The sequence below is a fragment of the Lissotriton helveticus genome, chromosome 10, assembly GCF_964261635.1.
Source record: "Lissotriton helveticus chromosome 10, aLisHel1.1, whole genome shotgun sequence".
In the NCBI taxonomy this organism is placed as follows: domain Eukaryota; kingdom Metazoa; phylum Chordata; class Amphibia; order Caudata; family Salamandridae; genus Lissotriton; species Lissotriton helveticus.
Window position 1 is genome coordinate 1,149,046,311 of NC_136071.1, and position 14,398 is coordinate 1,149,060,708.

Here is a 14,398-nt window from a genome sequence, read left to right on the forward strand (position 1 = left end):
TTGTCCATCTTGTATTATCTTCCTCTATTAACTTTATTGTGCTTACTGTGCTCTGCATTGTCATCCCTTTATTGAGTTATTGTGCCTGTTGTTTTCACTGGTATCTGTGATCTGCTTCGTATCCCCTTGTTGTTCTCCACCTCCCTGCTCCCACCGCTGCTTCCCCTGTGGCCCCTACCCCCTGTCCGCAACCGTTTCCCGCCTTCCAGCTGAGCGTCCCTCCCCTCCCCTACAAATGGCAACCGCTGTGTGGTCACGCCTAAGGCAAGCCCGTCTGCGCACGTCCGTGACCCGACCGCGCCAGGAACCCTGGTTCTCTGGGACCCCGCCGATACAACTCCACTGCCCTGCATGCACTAAACCCCGGAAGAGACGCCCACTGCCAAAGAACCACGCCTATCACTACCCAAGGACAGTTCTCCTGCAGACACTGCCGACGATCCTTCACCATCAAAGACGCCCCCACATCTGCCGAAGGCCCATTGGACCACCGCACCACTGAAGCCCTGACATGCGTTCCCTACACAGACACTCCGTAGAGATCTGGGACCTGCTAGACACCCTATCGCCCGACGTTGCCTTCTTCACGGAAACCTGGACCAACACCATTCAGGAAACTGATCAAGACTTGGCTTTTCTCTTCCATCTAGCCACATCTTCCCTTGTCACTTGTCCGCCAGCGCAGGTACGCCCTGTTGCTGGGGCAGCCATGCGCTCTATAAATAACCCTAACATTACCTCTGCCCCCGACATCACCATCGCCTTTCACAACGGATACATGATCAAGAGAAAGGACCACCACAATTGCCCAGGAGGAGGACTCACCATCGCACACAAGCCCTCCATCCGACCCTCCACCTCCAGCACAAGCGACCCCCACTCCATCACAGAACACCTCCACTTCCAGATCCAGCCCAGCCCCAGGGCCATGCTGCGCGGCACTCTCATCTACAGACCCCCCGGACCTCGCACCTAGTCCGCAACCACCATTGCTGACCTCGTCGCACCCCACACCATCACCTTTATGGACTACATCCTATTCAGAGACCTAAACTTCAACCTCGACAGCCACAGTGAACCCGACTCCACCACACTCCTCGACAACCTCTCCAACCTTGGACTGAGGCAGCTCGTCACCACCCCCACCCTCGACCCTATCTTCGCAGGAGGGACAAACATCCACTTCAGCCACAACATGCAGGCCCTCTGGGCGGACCACCACTGCGTTCATTTCACTTTCAACATCACCACTGGACCCAAACTCGCACCTCGCCCGCCACGAAGGAACTGGAGCAAGGTCACAGAAGAACACCTCAACAACACCGCAGTCAAGGACCTTCAATGCTGGATCTCCAGCTGCGCTGACATACTCGCACCCCTCCAGCACCCCACCAAACAGCGCCCCCTGAAAGCCACCTGGTTCACCACCGAACTCCAAGAAGCCAGACGCACCTACAGACGCCTCGAGAAAACCTGGTGAAACCGGAAAACCACATAAGACTTGAACAGCTACCGGAGCGCCCTGAAAGAATACCACCAGCGCATAAGAGACACAAAGCGGGCTTTCATCAAGGACAAGATCCACACCAACGCAACCAACACCAAATAACTTTTTAACGTCATCCAGCAATTCACCAAACACCCCAGTGAAGCCACAGACATCTCACCATCCCAGGTACTCTGCAGCAAGCTCAGCTCCTACTTCCATCTGAAAATCAAGGCCATCTATGATAATTTCAGCGAACAGACGCCGGACACCACCCCCATCCCCACTGCCTACTACAAGCCTACCAGCACAAGCTGGGAACCCGCCACCATTGAACACACCACCGCGACCATGAAGAACACCCACTCAGGAGCCCCTACAGACCCCTGCCCAGCGCACCTCTGCCCAGCGCACATCTACCACAGGGTCGCCACTTTCATCGCACCAGAACTAGGATGGGCCATCAACGCCTCCTTCAAATCCGGCATCTACCCTGACGTCTGGAAGTGGGAGGAGGTCAAACCCCTCCTCAAGAAACCCACGGCCGACCCTACGGACATGAAAAGCTACCGGCCCATCTCTCTCCTCCCCTTTGCGACCAAAGTCTCTGAGAGACTCGTAAACGCCCAGCTGACCGCCTTCATCGAAGAAAATCCTAGATTCTTCCCAGTCTGGATTCCAGAGCAACCACAGCACCAAGACCACCCTCCTCGCCGCCACTGACAACATCCGCATGCTACTCGACCAGGGCCACCCGGCTGCCCTCATCCTACTAGACCTCTCCGCAGTCTTTGACACATTCTCTCATCGCACCCAGCAGGCAGACTTCACGACGCAGGGATACGAGGAACGGCCCTTAACTGGATCCAATCCTTTCTCTCCGGCAGAACCCAAAGGATCAGACTCCCTCCTTTCCTCTCCAAACCCATAGAGATCAACTGCGGAGGACCCCAAAGATCATCACTCAGCCCAACGCTCTTCAACATCTACATGGCCCCCCTTGCCGTCATCGTTAGACAGCAGGGGCTCAGCATAGTATCATACGCTGACGACATTCAGCTCATCCTCTCCCTCATGAAGAACCCCGAAGACACCAGACTCAGCTTCCAGGAAGGAATGAAGGACGTCGCAGACTGGATGAAAAATAGCTGCCTGAAGCTCAACTCAGAGAAGACTGAGGTTCTCCTCCTCAGACCTTCCACCTCTGCCTGGGACAACGCCTGGTGGCCTGCTACCCTTGGGACCCCACCCACCCCTACAGACCATGCACCGAACCTCAGCATCATCCTCGATTACTCCCTCACCATGACCCACCAGATCAACTCTGTGGCCTCCACCTGTTTGAACTGCTGTTGCATCCTCCGGAAAACACTCAAATGGATACCCCACAAATACAGAAAGACTGTCACCCACACTCTCATAACCAGCAGACTGGACTACGGCAACACCCACTATGCCTGAATCAACAGAACTCTCCTACACAAGCTCCAAACCATCCAGAACGCTGCAGCCAGACTCGTCCTCAGGACCCTGCTGCACAAACACATGACCCTACACCTGCGAGACCTCCACTGGCTCCCCATCGAGAAGAGAGTGACCTTCAAACATCTCACCCACGCCTACAAATCCCTCCACAACATTGGACCCAAATACCTCAACAAGAGAGTCTCCTTACACATACCCAAAAGACCTCGCCCTGGCAGAGACCCCCGCATCCGAAGAAACAGAGCTGGTGGAAGTACCTTCTCGTACCTCTCAGCCAAGGCTTGGAACGAGCTACCAGCCAACATCAGACGATCCCCGACCCTACACACCTTCAGGAAGAACATCAAGACTGGGCTCTCCGATTGATCCTGAGCTGCACTCCCCCCACCCCCTCTCCAGCGCCTTGAGACCCTCATGGCACGGATGAGTAGCACGCTTTATAAAAACCCTGATTGATTGATTGAATACAGCCGTTGAAGAACATGCAAAGTGCGCATGACTGTTTGGTTGGCCCAAGATGGCTGGCCAAACCTTGATGCACACTTAGAGAGATGCACCACTCGGTTTGGACTCTGATGCTATCCAGGGCCTTCAGCCTCTGCAGCATGATGAAGAAGACGAGGAGCCAGATGAGTTACTCAACCCACACTATGAAGAAGCTGGTTTATACATTGATTTGCAAAATGCCAGTGGCCTGCTCCCACCTGCAAGAACTAATCATTCCCTGCCCTCCCCAACCTTCTGTACCCATACTGTCCACCCCCACCCGCCACAAAAAAACCCATACACATTTACTCCCTGCTCAAAGCAGGTGGTAAATGCATGTGTAAAACTCCTCGGAATAGGGAATACCATGCATAATGGCACACAGTAACTCTGTGTTGTACTGTTATTCCCTGTTTCCCTTGAGAATCTTTGCGCTGAGTTCCTCCTATGTCGTAATCAGTGCCCAAGATGTAGATTTATAAGTTAAGGAATAAGAGGGCTAGAGAGACTCAGAGGAGCCACAAATGAGTGGTTACTGGTGCCCAGTGGCTGGCAGAAAGCCAAAGCATGCATAAGTGGTATCAGCTCTCACTGGCAGCACATTTGAATTGAGTGATGTTGGTTTCAAATTGATGATAGTCTACCAGTAGAGTGGCCTGGTCGTGACTTACTAGCTTAGGATTTTAAACTTCAGGAGGGGAAAAGACTTGATTTTTTAAATTTATTTTTTAGAGTTTTATATAGCGCAAACTAGACTAGAGAAATCGGGTATCAGAGTGCTTTACATGAGCACCAGTTTCGTTACAGAAGAACACATTCATTTTTGTTAGGCACAGGGGGCCCGATTCACAGAACTAACTTAAGACAAAATCCTAAATTTATTACTTTTGGTATTCACAGAATGCACTTACTACTTTTGGTATTCACAGAATGCACTAACTACTTTTGGTATTCATAGAATGGATTTACGACTACTAACTTGTTGTTTTTTTACTTTCTGGGACTTGTACTCCTGGTTTATAATGGAGTAAACAAGTCTACAAGTCCCAGTGTTCAAAGTACAAAAGTCTGAACTGGAGCAGCCAGTCACACATTGACCTGGGAAACTTGGCAAGGCTGGGCTCTTTCTTAACTTAGGAATCCCGATGTTGGCTGTCTGAGCTGGTAGTACCCACCACTGTTCTTTGGTGTTTCACTTCATTAAAATGTACGCGGAATGTAAGTGGAAGAAATATTTTTTCAGAAGAATGGCAAAAACAAAAAACATGTGCCAGGAGATTTCCAGCAGTACTGAACAAATATTTTTCTACAAAAATAACTAACATGTGTTAACTGAACTGCATGCATTATATTGCATTGTGGGAAGATTGGTAAAGCATGGCCAGGTCCATGCGTGAGTAGCTCCTCCTGTGCGGGTTTTTTCTTTGCATTCTAAGACTTGTAGTTCGGATTTTATAAAGACAGCAGGAGGTATTCAAATCTCATTATGGAAAGAAAATACCTGGAATGGATAAGCTACTTACTAAGTAAAAGTAAAAGTGAGACGAGATACTTACAAAGTAAAAGTAAAAGTGTGACGAGATACTTCTATTCACTTACTTGTTTTTCCTGATGCTTTATTCATTCATGTATTTATGGCGTGGGTACAGCTTTGTAACCGGATTTGTTTACAATTCTCTTTTGCTGATTTTCCTAAGAATGTACATCTGAGCTTGAGGAGGACCAGGACACCTCTGACAATTCCAGTGGCTACAGTACAAGTCCCTTCAAAGATTCTGCATTGGGTGAGTATTGTATGGTTTGTATGAATGGGTGATTTATTTTTGGTATAGCTGAAGTTACCACTGTCAAATTCATCAGCATATTTTGCGTGGTCATCTACAATGGATTTTGTTGAAATTAGCACGTTAGACTTCTTGAAGAATGATTCACCATGGTGTTTAACCATGAATTATTTGAAGTCTCATGGTAAGTTCCTCTTGAAATGTTTCACCATGGCCGTATACCTCTTTCCTTACCTTTGTTTTCACAGTAGCACCAACTGTAGAAATCCTGCATGAGCCGCTGCTTTACACGGGTGGGACATAGAGTCCCCACCACAACCCATGATCTCACTATTTTGTTTGGAGACCAGACCACTCACATCCCTTTGTCCTTGCTGCACGATATACCTGTTCTGTTCACATTGGGGCACCTCACTTACCTCTGTTTTGTACTCTTGTGGAAGATTGTTTTACTTCCTCTATGTCGCTAATTCTGTGTTCTCGCCTGGTGCGCTAATCCTGGGGCAAAACCTGTGTGTCACTGACATTTTCATTTGTATTCTTGGACCATCCACCATGCATGCCCCTTAGTGTCATGTGCCTTTCACACACTGAGCTCTGTGAACAGAGCTTGGCAGCTGTGATGCCCTGTCCCTTCCACCAAGAGTGAGCTTCCTTAGGTCAGTTTTCGGAGTCTGTATTGGTGAAACGAGTAGAAAGGCTTGTGAAAGGCTGGAGTTCTCACCTCAATGATCAGTGCTCATCACAGTGTGCATGTTAGAAGATGGTACATATCGGGTAAACTGTAGGACAAGTACTATGTTAAATTCTGCCTGTTTCTTAGTTGAATGATGAGTGCCATACTGGTTTTGAGCTGATCTGTGAAAAACCTTGGCTCAAAGAGCAGTCCACTTTGAAAGGCTTCAAGATCTTCATCGACTTCCATTTAGCTAATCTAAAATGATATCACCTCCTTTGGCATCATTTGTAGCCCATAACTGCTCGAAATAACTTTTCCTGGAACACCTACCATCAAGTAGAACTGATCCATGGCATCTCCTTTGTTGATTCCTCATCATGCTCTGGCATTCATCAGCAGGTGTCACTATTCGAGCATTTTCATCCACTTTGAGACCCTCTATTGTGGAATCCAATTGAGAGCATTAAATGTTGTGTAGAGACCTCTCAAGTCTCTTTGCTCTTCCTGCATTTTATCCTTCTTATGTTTGACACTGGGAGATTATTATGACTCTATTCCACGCCCTCATGCACATGCTGTTTAGGTTCCATCCTGGGAGAGCATATATCCTGTGGAACATGTATGTAGTACTGCTATTTTGGGTTGGACTATTACCCCAACTTACCCTAGCCCTGCAACCACCCCTAGCCCCCCCCCCCCATGTGTCTTCGTATCCCTTCAGGGAGCTGTTCACGTGCTAACATTTGCCTCTTATGCTCGGTTTGCCAGGCCTTCGGGCCACCCTCTCCAATCCTTTTCCTTACTTCCCACCCCATTATGCTTGCAGCGGGTGTCATATATTGTCATGTGAAGTAATTTTAAGGGTTAGGTATTGTTCTTAGCTGAGTAAGAAAGCTCTAGACAAAAGTGGACGACTTGTCCCTGTTGGGTTAATTCTATACAGCTGATGATACCAGTGGGGCATCCCTAATTAGGGAGGACATCCTTGGTGGGACTCTAGAGGATGTAATCTCACATCCTGTCATGCCACATTGCCATCTTACATTATGTTACCCTTATTTGTAAAGGAATGAAACCTCTTAGAGGATTTGGAATACTAGGTCACAAAGAATCAACCACCAGGTAAGCCACCAATTAGTTGTTAAAAAAGATGATGTTCAGTTGCTTCCATAACAGGAAAAGCTTAGATTTCCACCACATTTCCACAGGTCATTCCTTAGCCTGGCTCCCAGCAGGCTAAAGCTCTCCCACCACAGGACATCTTTTCAAATTTGTGAGCTTCCTGTTGAGCTTAGAATAATATGAAATATGTTCCTCCTGGAGGGTAAGAACTAACAACATGTTGACAATGAGCAGGTGCCCTGTCTGACGTATATTTACAACTTGAATTGACTTTTTTGAAGTGGATCTCTCAGCTGATAGGAGGATCAAAGCAGTCTCCTTAAAAAGGTGAAATATTTGGTTGATCCTTTGTATCCTGCTATCCAATTTCTGAAGTTTCTGACATAAAGTCAGAAATTTATTTCAGAGTTTTAGTTTCTGTAAGGAGTTACAATAGTTTAGCTTTGAATTTATTTTAGTTCTGTCCAAAGTGGCAAGGGTAGATACAGTCTGCTGGCTCCACCATCAGAACCCTACCATATGTGCTGGAATTGGTGCCATTGGTGTTGGTATATAACCATCCACCCTATTTTTGATTGAATGGTCTGATGTACTTTTTGCTTTTTGGGAACATCAGAGAAAGCACTCAGGGTTTCACGATTATTTCTTTTTTGTCTTTAAAAACAATCTCCCAAATTTTAGGTGCCTTCAGAGGAACCACCCTAATGGCAGCTCCTCTGAAGACACGGAGATCTCTGCAGGGCTGGCAGAACTCTCTTAATATAGTGGCCAGTTGTTCAAATAGTGTAGCAGGACGATGCCTATCACCCTGACGTACAGCTGGCCACCTGCCGAAGTATATATAAGGCCCCAATTGTCATGATCTCTTCAAGGCTTAGGGCACTCCTTCCTGTTGCACTGAACCATTAATGATTGTAAAGATTTGAAATAGGTGAACATTCATAAAGGCATTGTGGTATGGAACGGGGTCGTCCTCACATCTGGTTTGTGACTTTTAAAAAGATATTGCAAATTACCTCCACAGGCACAATGTCCTATTTGAACACACATTTTAATACCATTTATGTTCTTTCGGAGAGGGGGGGGGACTTCTAACTCAATTTTGCTAGAACCTAGGGTTGGGACAATGATAAAACAATCTCCTTTGACCCTGGCAGCATCACAATAAGCTTTATACTACATTCCATCATCAACACATCCAACACAACAGCCACACTCCCAGACACCTGGAAACACACATAAGTCACCCCTCTCCTCATGAAACCATCCACAGACACGAAAGTCCTCAGCAACTATTGACCCATCTCTCTGCTTATGTTCCCTGAAAAACCTTGGAAAAATCCATCAACAGACAGCTCTCCCACTATATCGAGCAACACAAACTCTTTGACAACCCACAATAAGGATTTCATAGCAACCACAGTACCAAGACGGCCCTCATTGCGACAATGGATGGCATTCGCCCCATCATGGACTGAAGATACTCCACAGACCTAATTCTGCTTGACTTCTCTACTGCTTTCAACACGGTTTCCCACCAAACACTCATCACCAGGCTCCACGACGCAGGAATCCAAGGACCAGTCCTCCAATGGATGCACTCATTCCTGTCCGGAAGAATGCAATGTGTCAGACTGCTGCCTTTCACCTCCAAACCCAAAGACGTCATCTGCAGAGTTCCACAGGTGTCATCCCTCAGCCCCACCCTCGTCAATATTTACCTTCTGCCCCTTGCATAGATCACCTGCTCCCATGGACTCCGCATCATCCTGTATACCGATCACACACAACTCATTGTGTCCCTCTCAGAAGGCCCCATCAACACCAAAAACAACTTCAAATGCTGCATGATGGAGGTTGCCTCCTGGAGCCAAATCCACTGCCTGAAACTCAATGGCCTGATTTTCGGACCCGACAATTCCCCCTCCCACACCACCGAATTGGGACCCACCCCGACTCCCACCGACTGAGTTCAAAACCTGGGCATCATCATGGACACCAAACTCTCCATGAGATTCCAAATCAATGCTGTCACATCCGCATGCTTCAACATCCTCTGCATGCTCAGAAAGTTCTTCAAATGGCTTCCCTTCGACACCAGAAAAACTGTCAACCAGGCTTTAATCACGAGCAGCTTGAACTAAGGCAATACCCTCTACTACCGAGTACCCGCCCACCTCACATACAAGCTCCAAACCATCCAAAATGCTGCTGCACAACTGGTTCTCAACCTACCCCGCTGCACCCACATCACACCTTAACCTATGAGAACTCCACTTGCTCCCCTTCCAGAAATGCAGCCACTTCAAGATAATCACCCTCGCCTGCAAAGCTCTACATCATAATGGACCCGCCTACCTCAAACACTATCTGTACTTCCACCAGCCATCCCACAACTTCTGATCTGGCTCGCTGTCGCTCGCACACATTCCACGCATTCGGGCAGGAGGCCGCTCACTCACCTATCTAGCAGCAAAGTCCTGGAACGCCCTTCTCCAGGACATCAGTGCAGCCACCATGCTCACAACATTTCGCAAGAAACTGAACACCTGACTCTTCGGCTGATGCCCTTGACCTTCCACACCTGCCAAGCGGCTAGAGACCCTCATGGGTGATTAGTCCGTGCTCTACAGCTCTTTCTACTTTACGTTACATTGTTGCAACTTTTCCTACGAAAACATTGTGTGTATTTTTTATAGGAGTCTATAGAGGACACAAACTCAGGTCATTGTTTTGGGGATTGATTGACTTGACAACAGGTTTGCAAATAGTTCCTTTGAAGATCATTCAGCTTTCACTGGTTCATCTTTATTACCAGTTTCTTCCCTAAAACCAACTCATTCATCTAGATTTTTTCTGAAGCCTCCATGTTTCTTTTAATGTAATTCTTCACAATCTTTTCTTTTGTAGACAGCTCGTTTTGGTTTTAGGATTGTAATGTTCTATTTTAAACAAATGTCTGACTTTTCTCTGATTTCTATTTACGTCTCCATGAAGGGGCATCATGCGAAGGAGTTGATGAGATGCATAATTCATCATTATAAATGTTTATTTGTTCTTCAACATTTTCGGTTTCTCTGAGTATTTTTAGCAGCAAAAGTCTATGGGGCATATGTATCAAGCCCTTTTCCCATTCGCAAACGGGCCGATTCTTAAGATCGGCCCGTTTGCGAACGGGAAAAGGCCTTTTGGGATGTATCATCCCAAAATGGCATCGCAAATTAGAGAATCGCTAAATTTGCGATTCTCTATTTTGCGATTACATTTAAGGAATCGCAAGTTGTGATTCCTTAAATGCGATGTAGAAAGCACCTAAGTTGTGCGAATTTGGTATAAGAAATCGCAAATTACCACCAACTGACAGTTGGTGGTAATTTGCGAATTCTCTGAAAAAAGCACTTTTTTGCTTATATCAAAGGGCCATGTGCCACACATACATGCCCTTAGGACATGTATGTGCGCCACATGTGCACACATTTATATTTCAGGGGTGCCTTTTGATACCCTGGCACCCATGAAATTACATTCTCAATTTGCGATTTTCTAATTGCGACCCGCAAATTGAGAACGTCTTCCAATTCATTCCTATGGGCCTCCTAGCCCATAGGAATTAATGGGAAGGTATTCCTTAATTGCGATTCGCAATTTACTAATCGCAAATAAGGAATGCCAATGAATCTCAAAATATTTGCGATTTTTTTTATTACATCCCGTTTTGCGATTCTCAATTAGCGAATCTCTAAAATTCGCTATTTGAGAATCGCAATAACAGTATTTGATACATATGCCCCATAGTTCTTAAGTGGGTGCTCTGCTCAGTCCATTTCCTGTATTTGGGCACCGGTTAAAGGGATATCCTTAATTAGTATCCAGTCTACAAGGGAAACGGATGGAGAATATCCTGCATTAAAAGGAGAACCGAAGATATGTCTAGCAGGAGATGCACTGTGCGCCTGGGCTCGAGGCAGATGTCTAGCTAGCCCTTGAGTGACTGCCCTTTCACTGCTTGTGGCTAGCATCACTCGATTCACAAAATGCAGACACAGACTGGAAACTCTCCTCATGATGGAGGCGAGAGTTGATTCACGAAGGCCTCTTGAGGTTGAATATTCTTAAACATGGCATTGATAATTGTCACCATCCGCATGGCAAGGCTCTTGCTCCTGAGCGCTGCATGAGTGGGACTTAAAGACCACCGTTGTGCCCATCATTGAGGGCATCTAGGGCTGAAAGTCGCCACACTTATGTTATTGCTTGCAATCCATTGAGTTTAACCATTCATAAGAGTAATCATTTAATTCTTTGTGTATTGCTGTGTCATTTGGGCAGTCTGCTCTTAACGTTTCGTGAATTCTTTTCCGCAGGTGATATCCAGGCACATATATTTGACATGTTCCCCACAAATTGTGGATGGTAAACCTACCCATGGTTTGTGGTTTACCTTGAAGGCGTCCTAGCAATCATCTAGTCAATTTCCTGTATTTGGGCATTGGTTAAAGCAATGTCCTTAAGGAGCACCCGGTCTACAAGGTAGATCTGGTGTATCTCTGGAGATCTCAGTGCTTCTGAACAGATCCCCAGCATCCTTTGGCCCCAGCCTGGTGCTTCCTAGAATTTTTTTTCTTTGGCTCACTCTGTTGCTCACATCCATAACCCCAATCTCTTTCAAGAGTTGTTTTCCAGTTGGTGGACTAAAAATCGAAATCTTAATGATTCCACTAGTTTACAACTAATATATTCAAAAGTGGAAGAAGATGAAAAAAGTAGCTTGAAGGAGTTTGGTTTTCGGAAAATATCAGCTCCCCTACACTCAGCCATATCCTGTTAATGTTTATCAGAGTGAAGCTCTCTGGCAACCACACCAAGATGTTTGGGCTGGAGTATTCCTTACTCAAGCTTCAGTAATGGCCAGAAAGTCTCTCATTCCCGGCACAAATATCAAAGGAGGTAGCAGCATCTTTTCTAGAATTAAATTAAGTGAAACCCAGACTGTGAGGAGTGTCTGTGTTCTTTTTTGTTCTAGCCCAAATTGTTACTCAAACATTCTGTGACATAGCTTAGGGGTATATCTTACTGGGGACTGCTAGTATCAATATTTCACAGTTGTATTGGAGCCCGGGCCCAGTACATAAATCTTGGAGGGTTTAATCAATTTACTGCAGAATACAACGTTTCGTTTCCTGCCCTATGATAGCAGAATTTTTTATAACCATCTAACTTGATTTCATATCATCATCTAGGAGTTGGTTCTGACAGTACCTTGCTCCATGCATTTGTTCATATATTGTTTGTTTATAGAATTCCTTTTCTGCTCTGTCCAGTCGCATGATATGATTGGAGTGGCCTTAATTGATCAAAATGCCAATTAGGACCCTTCCTGTCAATGTGGTGTGAGGGGATGGGGAAGGGGCAGAGAATGTAGTTCATTGTGGGAATTTTCCGACCCAATATCCATCGATCAATGCTTGCAGCAACAGTTGCCATTGCAAACCACTCATATATACAATACTGAGCCTGTTAGGAAGGAACGCTTCTTCATGCCCCTTCCTAATTCCAGTTCGGTATGGGTCGACAGAGTAGGACTGGCCTACGGGGCAATTTGCCGGTGCCGAAGGGCTAGTCTCACAGATCATTGCATGGCCTGTTTTTGTGGCTGTTTGTGGAGGTATTTATGGTTTAGTGGGCTAGTCTTTGCTGTTGATTTCCCTGATATTTCCACAGACGTTTGCGGCAGCAAGCACACACCCATGCAACCATCCATGCCTTACAAAATCCTCATATAACTTGTCTTTACAAGTTTTAAACAGCCTGGATTTGCAAACCTGTGCGATTTTTTTAGCTATCTGATTTGCTAATGAGGGTTACTTTTAATTTGGTGCCCGGGCCTATTTTCTATCCCATGCTGACCCTGTAGTTCGGTAAACCATTTTGGGAGCCAGAATTGCTTTTCTGACTCATAAAATGGGTACCATACACATCAAAAAATGTATTTTTGCTTTCTGATGGATACATCTGCCAGTGGATTCCTCACCTTGTGAATATCCCCTGCGCCAGCAGCATTCAGAATTTTTTTGTAGCACTCCACGTCGACGAGGATGACGTCACAGAGGCATGGATTCGCTCGCGACCTCACTGACGTCATCGAATACATAAGAGAGCCTCGTCGGCGTGATGACGTCAGTTCTCTTTTCCGCGCCATCCACGCTAACGTTTTTTCTAGGGCTCTTCATAGTTTCACTTACTACTTTGTGTTTCTGGCTGCTTTTCTGTGCTTCTTCTTGTTTCCATTCAAGTATGTCGTCGAGGAAGTCCGGGTTCAAGCCATGCAGGGAGTGTGGAGGACATATGTCCATTACAGATCCGCATGAAGATTGTGTTTGGTGTCTCTCATCGGACCACGACGTCGAGGGATGTGCCAGTTGTAAGAAAATGAATCCGAAGGCATTGAAGGAAAGATAAGTGAAGCTCTTCATGGCCAAGATGAGGAATGTTAGAAGGGGCGATCCCAGAGGGCCGAGATATGCTATCCCTACCACTCCATGACCCACCTCTCCCAGGAATACTGCCGAGTCCTAACGCGAGGTCCTCGCCGAGGAGGACTTCGTGTCTAAGATCGTACACACTGAGCTCACACCACACTTATGAACGGACACCACACCGTGGATTTCAGTAAGAAGGGTCTTTATCACACAGTAGAGTTTAGGCAAAATGAACACGTATTTACAAGCGATCAAGGGCTCGTAAAGTCTCAGTGGTAAGGAGTAGGGAAGCGGGACAGTCTCAGTATGGGGCCAGTACGAAGCGTACCCTGCGCACAGATCCGGAGTGAACAGAGTGTCTGTTGGTTCTTGAGGAGCCGCGACGACGTCAGCAGGGCTCAAGGTGTTCCACGAATGTCCTTAGAGTTACAAGGATGAGCTGCGACGAGGTCAGCAGGGCTCCGAGGTTCCAGTTCCTTCTTCACGAGGATGAGCCGCGACAACGTCAGCAGGGCTCGATAAGTTCCCAAGTTCGATCTTCTCCAAAATGGTTGAGTCGCGATCAGGTCAGCAGGGCTCTCTTGTCCAGGATACAACTGCCCGCTAGTTCTTGGGCGGCCCTTGATATAGCGCAGTGGCCCTTTGATGTCCAGACCCTCGCAGGCGGAGGTCTCATGCCTCGGGGCTGGTCGTCGGAGTCTTCCGTCGGCTGGCCCTTTGATCCTTTGGAAGATGCGTCCGGGTATTCCTAGACGCCCAGCAGGGTCTGGAGCCAGCTCTCGGGGAGGCCAGAGGTGCGATCGAAACCAGCCCACAGGGGAAGGCCAGAGGTGGGAGAGAAACCAGTCTCCCAGGAGAGCCCGGAGGTGCAATCGAA

At 47.0% G+C, this 14,398-nt stretch overlaps 1 protein-coding gene across 2 annotated transcripts in view; it reads left to right on the plus strand.

Moving 5' to 3' along the window:
• The window catches only part of NEK10 (NIMA related kinase 10), a 1,104,115-nt gene that overhangs the window by 820,387 nt on the left and 269,330 nt on the right, over positions 1-14,398 (plus strand). For both annotated transcript variants that reach the window (XM_078663960.1, XM_078663961.1), the window contains exon 28: positions 5,155-5,241. In XM_078663960.1, coding sequence (XP_078520086.1) covers positions 5,155-5,241 — 87 coding nt within the window. The remainder of the gene's footprint in view (positions 1-5,154; positions 5,242-14,398) is intronic.